The sequence below is a fragment of the Eucalyptus grandis genome, chromosome 5 (assembly GCF_016545825.1).
Source record: "Eucalyptus grandis isolate ANBG69807.140 chromosome 5, ASM1654582v1, whole genome shotgun sequence".
NCBI classification, from domain to species: domain Eukaryota; kingdom Viridiplantae; phylum Streptophyta; class Magnoliopsida; order Myrtales; family Myrtaceae; genus Eucalyptus; species Eucalyptus grandis.
In genome coordinates this window covers 44,959,570-44,967,261 of record NC_052616.1, presented here as the reverse complement: position 1 = coordinate 44,967,261, position 7,692 = coordinate 44,959,570, and the positions used below count along the sequence as shown (strand labels likewise).

The following is a 7,692-nucleotide window of genomic DNA, read 5'->3' as shown; positions in this document are numbered from 1 at the left end:
ATACAAGACTGGCATCTATGTCAGTGATTTCTAGCTAAAAAGTAAAAAGATGGCCCGGAAAGTCTATGTACAGTCATGGTGGAAGTACTGGGTTAAAATCAAGTATTTAGCCATGTCAAAGGATGTCATGAAAAAGGGAACAAAGTGAGATCGGATTGACAAGTCCATGAGATGCTCCGTAACACAGATCTCATGCTCATAGGATAATTTCGAGTTCAACAACGCCAAAGCAACCAAACTCTGAGTCGAATCGAAGTGAAAGATAAGCAAATGGTATTATAACCTATTGCAGAAGGAAATCAGATTAAATGATCCTTCTTGAAGAAATAAAAGAGAATTCGATTAAGCCTTGTTAAAATGTCAGATTCCAAGGAGGGTAACGAGGAATAAGTTGATCCGCTAACGCTGAGCCAATTGCTGGGTTGCATTCTAAGTATTACTTATTCCAGGTGTGAAGGCAAGCCTTGGACTCGAAATGAACAAAATCAAAGACCTAGTGGATCGAATCCATGCTTGTCTTCTATGAAAGAGCTGAGCCTGGCTTATCTTGACATTTCACTTTTTGAGCGAAACTTTTCCTTTTAAGAGGAACTTTTTATTTTCATCATCATCAAGCAACTCTCCTTCCCCACCCAACACAAGTTCCAGTTCGACATAGACTTGCAAATAACTACCATGTAAGCTTACAATCACTCCACTCTTTTAAGTCATTGGAACTAAAATATTTTGGATTCTGATGGATGACCATCAATCCCGAAACTTAATGAGCTAGCTTTGTGAATTTGAGACTGCAGTAGGGATCCAAGTGAGAAATCTTAGCTAATTAAGGCCATTGCTTCACATTCTGCCATATCTTCAGCGATGTAATAAGCTCCTGCTGTCACTTCATATTCTTCATCCTTTATCGTGCATACACCATGTGAATCCTATGGAATACTAATGCCCTCCAAAAAAAAAAAAAATCTCTGTTGGCCGCTTAGGCATGTTTTCTACAACCAGAGCAAGAAGCTCCATTCCGAAACCAAAAAGAGCACCTAGACCGCTCATCTCTGGAGGTCAGGATCTCATTGAACGTTCAACCCACAAAATGCATGAGGGACAAACTTTCCTTTAATACCTAGGGTCACTAGGGAATTCATGAACTCGCAAAAACCATTTACAGGAAAATGGAAGTGAATGACGAGCAAGCTTCAATAGAAAGATTACTCAATCCTTGGATATAATTGTTGACATATCAACACCAGTGAAGACACGCTATGAGCAATAGAAAATTTAGAACCCGACAGAATTAAGGAGAAGACCACTATAGCAATGAGAAAAAAACAAGATGCGAAGCAACCATGTCTACAGCTAGGAAGTCCAGTTGGGTTTAGCAACAGCTTGCCTGAGTTTCCTTGAGACTTGTACTGCATCTAACACTTATGCCCTACCCAAATTAAATCATAGGATGCTGCAAGCAGCAAACCAAGGAAATAGCATTATGTCATTCAAACAGAGTTTCTTGCATATCCAAAGAAATTCCCCCCGCTTTGTGCTATATCACTTCAAGTTGAATTTGGCAGTACATGCTTGTGGTCCAAAGATGGGAATCATTGTATTGGTATGTACGGTTCTAATGTGATAACATCATTTACTTTTACTTGCTGCTGATAATACGTTGATGCAGGAAAATGCAAACAGAGAAAGTCAAGAGAAAGAGGAAAGAAAACCAATGATGTGACGGCAAGGAAGAGAAAAGAGAAGTTGCATAGATGATGGAACAAGCTAATATGAAAATGCTCACAAAGTTTGAGGTAAAATTCAACATATAAAGATCACAGATACAAGGAGTAGACTAAGAAGGTCGCCTACATGCTGTCAAAAGCCGGGTCCCCAAGCACAAAAAATTAAAAAAAAGGAACAAAGAGTAGTGTCTTTCCAAATGTAAGATCTCTCTCTTTGTTGGCTCCTACTTCAAATCATTCCAAAGATGCTTCAATTTCAACCTCTTCAGAAACGTAGCTTGAAATTATTTATAATCATTAATGCAAATTCTGTGGCTTTGACATCAGTAGAGTAATCTGTCGAGAAGAGCAATTTGATAAAGTCAACTTTCTCTGTCATCCACTTGCTCGTCTAAGCCCGCATGGATAAGAAATTTCCAAAACATACCTTAGTTTTCCACCTTCAAGACTAAAGCATGACATATACAGGATCATCTGCATTTTGTCAACAACAAGGTCTGAGCTACAGCAAAATTATGAAGCCGTCTGCCCATTGTCACTATTATCGAACTCAAGGATGTGGAGACAAAAATTCCCAATATCTCTGAAGAGCACGCGAAAAATTCCTGTGCCTTTCAATCTCAAGATTCTTAAAGAATCCAATCCTGTAATGATGCATTCTCCCCTCATTCTTACGCACTGAGTGAAATCCAACTCTTCAAGCTTCTTAAGATTTTTTATGGCTTTAGGAAATCCTATTAGGGAAGTACGAACCATCTTTAGCACTTGAAGATTGTCCAACTTGTCAACTGATGGAGGTAATTCCCCAATTAAGGTGTGCGACAGGTCCATTTCCTGTAGCTTAGTAAGCAATCCAAGGAAAGCTGGAAGTTGTTTTAGATTTTTGCAACTTCTTAAACTAAGCTTCTGAAGAGTCTTTAAGAATGTAATGGAATTGACGTCAACCAAATCTTCACATTCGCAAGCACTGAGAATTTCAAGTGAAGGCAGGGAGCGTTCATTGAATTCAAGTTTTTTAATTTTAGTTCCGTCAATGAAAAGCTCTTTCAATGCTTTTAGAGAGCACAGTGCTTGTGTCAAATATTTAAAATATGTGCAACCCTTCATGTTCAGGGTAACTAGATTCACTAAGCCAGATGTCAATCTAGGATCTGTTGGAATTTCTAACAAACAACCTTCCAGGATCAGACGTTCTAAAGGGACTGGGTCGGGGAATTTAAGAGATGCAAAGATCGAAGGACAATCTTTTGCGTTGAGGACTTTCAAAACCTTAGCCTTCTGCAAAAACGACATGATTCATATGTTAGTTACTACTTCAATTATAATGTCTTAAGATAAAGTGCGGAGCGCACGTGTATTGAAAAAGCACACAAGCACATGAATGCCTTACTTTTATCAATGTTCTCCAGTCTTCCAAGCTCAATATGACTTTGCTTGAACTCAAGTCGAGAATTACCAGGTTCTCCATGCTCAATGCAAACAACTGTGATTTCTCCCTGCATCCATGCCAATCAAGCCATACTAGGTCCAGAAGAACATCCTCAGTATTTCCTCTAATATCAACAATGTCATCCTCACAATTTCCTTCAATTTCAACACCATCCAAATGAAGAAACGTCAGTTGCTCTAGATTAAGAAAACTTTTCCAATGAAGACGACTGTTGACTTGGGAATCTCGATTGCGATCGGGGGTTACACGGAGAGCTTTGACCTTTTCCTTAACCTAAAAATTTGTGGGAAAAAGGGGAGCGTAAAATTAGAACAAAAGATACATGCAATGAAACGATGATATAATCATCGCATCAACAGGAAAACTTGACGAGAATACTGGATAAATCTCAGTGTAATTCTACCTGCTTTTTCCGCAATGTTGTTTGGACATCTTTGAAATCCCATAGCCTGCTGGGCTCTCTGGGGTCTTCACAATTCTTATTGACGGTTTCTCTTCCAAATATTTGTAGTTGGTTGTGCATCCAAAACTCATTTTCTTCTCCAATTTTTAGAAAGGATATGTTTTGAAGCTCATCAACACTAGTATACGGTTGACGTCCTTGAGCATTCCACATATAATGGGGGTTTCTCTGTTTAACCCCTATAAAGAAACATGCTACATCAAGGAATATTTCTCTTGTGTTCTTCCGCAAATGGTCATAGCTTTCCTTAAATAACGGTACCACTTGTTCTTCCAGTTCCCCTTTCAATCTACCCGGAGCCTCCTCCCATATTTTTTTGTCCTTCCCGCGCAAATAATCTCCCACAATTACAATAGCGAAAGGAAGACGTCCCACAGCAGAAGTGATTTTCCTAGAAAGATCATTGTAGTTCTGTGGGAGATCATCCGGTTTAATAATAGCATGTTTATAGAAAAGTTCAAGAGCATCATCTTCATCCATAGATGAAACTTGATGTTCGCCCTTGCTATCTTCTGGAACCTTATAGTGTGTAATGATATCTCTTCTTCTGGATGTGAGGATGATTATGCTTCCTGGACCAAACCAAGTAACTTCCTCAGCCAATGGTTTGATTTCTTCCTGTTTCTCCACATTATCAAGTACAATTAGAACTCTCTCTCTTTGGAATAGGTGTTTTATCTTTGTGGTACCGTTTTCGGGATATTTCACTTCTTGACATCCTCCTCCCCTAAGGTCATGAATCAACTTGTTCTGCAGAGATACCACACCTTCATGTATGGTCTTGTAGTGAACATTTTCAAGAAAACTGCTACAACCAAAGAGGTGTCTGATATTGTAGTATACCTCCTTTGCGAGCGTGGTTTTTCCTACTCCAGGCATACCCCACACTACAAACACCATCCTCCCATTCATCTCTTGTTTTTGAACGACTCGTCCATCCTGATAGTCGAAACCAAGCGTTCGCACCAATTTCGGCACATGTCTGTCTACTCCAACTAAATTATTAGTCTTTTCTTTCTTATCCATCAAGAAATTCCCAAGTCGGGAAATGAAATCTTCTAGTCCTCGAAACCTACAAAATGAGAAACGAAGTTTGCCTTTTGGAGCGGTTAGATTTCAGGGAAGGTACGAAGGGTACCGGTGACATCATCAATTAAGAAAATAAACATGAGGAAGACCGCTTAGAGAAACTGTACGATATGCACACATGCATGGCGATTAAAAAGGTAAGAAGAAAATGGAATCTCCAGAAGTTAACTGGATCTCAGAAAGAGCGTGGCGAGCATCTGAATATACAAGCCAATTCTCTAATCATTTCTTTCTGCAAGCTAAACAAGTAAAGCAATGTCAATCGAGCGATCACACTTACCCGCTGAAGAGATCATTGTAAAATCGTCCCTTTGTACCACCCATCTCTTCCAGAGCAGCCTCCTTGAATTCCGGTCGCTTTATAACACCAATCTCTCCAAGAGCAGCCTTTAGAGCAGCCTCCAGAGCAGCCTTCTTGGATTCCAGTCCCCGTATAACATCAGTCTGTCCATCCAGAGCAGTCTGCAGAGCAGCCTGCAGAGCGGCCTCCAGAGCAGACTCCAGAGCAGCCCCTAAAGCAGCCTTCTTAAATTCCAGTCCATGACCAATCTCTCCCAGAGCAGCCTCCAGAGCAGCCCTCAGAGCAGCCTTCAGATCAGCCTGCTTGAATTCCGGTCCCTTGAAACCAGCAATCTTTTCCAGAGCATACTCCCACTCTCTGATTATTAACTCGGAATGATACTTTTTGGCCCTGTGGATTTTGAAGGACTCTCTGTATGTTCCCCGCCTGTAGCGCACATCGCAGGGCTTGACGAAGAAGAAAATGGGAAGAATTTTTTTACCAGACTTCACCATATGGGCCACTTCCATCAGGCAAGCTGCGCTGGAAGCGAAGTCCTGGGAGAAGATAGGGACGCAGACGTCGGAGCGCTCGATGGCTTCCTCGATCTTTCTACTGATACAGTCACCGTCCCGGATCTCTTCACGATCTAGGAACGCCTCAACCCCGAAGCGTCTGAGCTGGTCGTAGAGGTACTGGGCCAAGTTTTCGCGTGTCTCTGGTCCTCTGAAGCTGAGGAACACTTGATAGCGAACCATTGGAACACGAACAACCAATTGCGACGCAGGCTCTGGCTCGAATGGAGATGAAGATGATCAAAACTTGATTGAAGTCGTTTGGAGTTCACAAATCTGAATCTGGAGCATTCACCTCATTACGCCCCTCTAGCCTCAGTCGAGTCTTGACCCGAGCGAAGACTTGTCTTAGTTGTCTCCTCTCTCTTCTTTTCTTCTTACTTTATTCGTTTCGATGTTTTTGGCAGTTCTATCCTTCCAATCACCGGGTCAGGATCTGCCCAAGGGAAATGATTACGCTGCCTACCGCGTTTAGGAAAATCATCACATCATTTGTGTGTGTGTGTGTGTGTGTGTGTGTGTAAAATAGAATTCGAATGATGGTCTTATAATTAGTTTTACGAAACAGTCAAAATTAGATAACAAAACAACAGTAAGTCAGACAACAAGGAGCCCGGTAAACGCGCACAATTGGATTACCCACGTGACACTGAATATCTTCTTATTTTGCATAGACCTTTGCCCCCCTTTTTTTTCTCCATATACATTTGGTCCGCACTTTGTAATCCTCCTATACATAAGATCCTAGAATGTGTGAGCTGTTAAAAAATGGGAAATACATTTCAACGCCTCCTCTTTGTACAGCTCTATTTTTTTTTTCTTGTTTTCGTAAGCTGGAGGCAAAAACATAAAGATCCACTTACCCATAGAACCAAGAACACCTTACATGTCAAACAGGTTAAGTTTGGGTCTTTGGCTTATGTAGGTGGTCTAGATACATAGCAATTTATACGTAGTTGGTAGAATTTAAACAGGGGCAATCTTCAGTTTCTAAGTTGAAAACTTGATGTTACAACCAACTATTAGGATTTCCTATCCTTTTCTTGTGCTTTTATTGTATTTTTGGTCAAAATACACCAACAACTTACTCTCCAAACAAGTTTTTTTTTTCTTTTTTGGATTGATAATTAATTTATTTTCGAGTTTATCCCGAAAATAAGCTGAAATTGATCACAGCATCCCAACCAAACAGTATTATACACGGACGCACGCAAAAAGAGGCATTCGAATTGGATAATTCATATTAGGATCATTCTATTTTAATACTTTCCAATTAGTATGTGTACCTCCAAGCTAATAACAGTAGAAGGCATTATTAGACTTCATCCTGAAAAACGGGTTATCAGCTCTACCTGATCTATGAACTTTCAATACCACTTATTTGGATGATGCTATGTTTCATCTAAGTATAGGGCTCCATATTGTGCCCCAAATAAATATTTTCCAAATGCTAGTCAAAATAAAGAAGATGAATCATACCTATCCAATTACCTTGTTAAAGATGATTTTATACTTAGCCAATCGATGTTAAAAGAAGGAAATACCATCATCTTGACAGATATAGGGGATTAAAATCGAGTCCCCGTGCCACCGAGTCCAATTCTCCGTCCGTGAGGTTAAAGATTTTTGGGGATCCGTCTTCTCTGAACGGAAGTACACATGGCATCGCAATGAAAGGACATCGGTGATCCTCCGGTGTTGCCAAATCACATCGTGCTTAGGCGATGTCGGTCAATAGGGCTCAATTGAAAAATTCTGCTTCTCTTTTGAAAACCAGTTGGAGTTGAGATGTCCAAGAGTTTGTTTGGAGTAATGACGTGAAGTCTCGTAATGGTAAATAATTTTGGGAAGTTTTGTTTGGAATATATGGATCTAATTTGGAAGAAAAAGCAATCCTACCAAAGTCCACCGGAAAGACAAATTAGGATTACGACGTTAAAAGTTTTCCAAAAGAGGACAAATTAGGATTATTTAAGAAACAATTGATATTGACAATCTACCGGAAGAAAAGGTAAGTGGGGATTAGGCAATGAGGAACTTTCAAAGTTCACCGCAAGAAAGAGGTGGATCGGAATAAGTATGTTATGGTTCGAACTTGGGTTGGCTATCGA

The 7,692-nt window shown here is 40.2% G+C and overlaps 1 protein-coding gene across 1 annotated transcript; it reads right to left on the bottom strand.

The window, feature by feature from the left end:
* Positions 1-2,237: 2,237 nt before the first annotated feature.
* Positions 2,238-5,764, bottom strand: LOC104447171 (disease resistance protein RUN1). Its single transcript, XM_039313762.1, has 4 exons — positions 5,007-5,764; positions 3,578-4,709; positions 3,181-3,447; positions 2,238-3,002 (listed from the first exon to the last, which is right to left on the bottom strand). The coding sequence occupies exons 1-4, from the start codon at positions 5,762-5,764 to the stop codon at positions 2,238-2,240; spliced, it is 2,922 nt and encodes a 973-aa protein (XP_039169696.1).
* Positions 5,765-7,692: the final 1,928 nt, after the last annotated feature.

Coding starts and splice junctions, on each gene's coding strand:
- LOC104447171 (XM_039313762.1), bottom strand. CDS start 5,764: ATGGTTCGCTATCAAGTGTTCCTCAGCTTCAGAGGACCAGAGACACGC. Junction 4,710..5,006: donor TACAATGATCTCTTCAGCGG/GTAAGTGTGATC, acceptor CTCATTTTGTAG/GTTTCGAGGACTAGAAGATT. Junction 3,448..3,577: donor CAACATTGCGGAAAAAGCAG/GTAGAATTACAC, acceptor ACAAATTTTTAG/GTTAAGGAAAAGGTCAAAGC.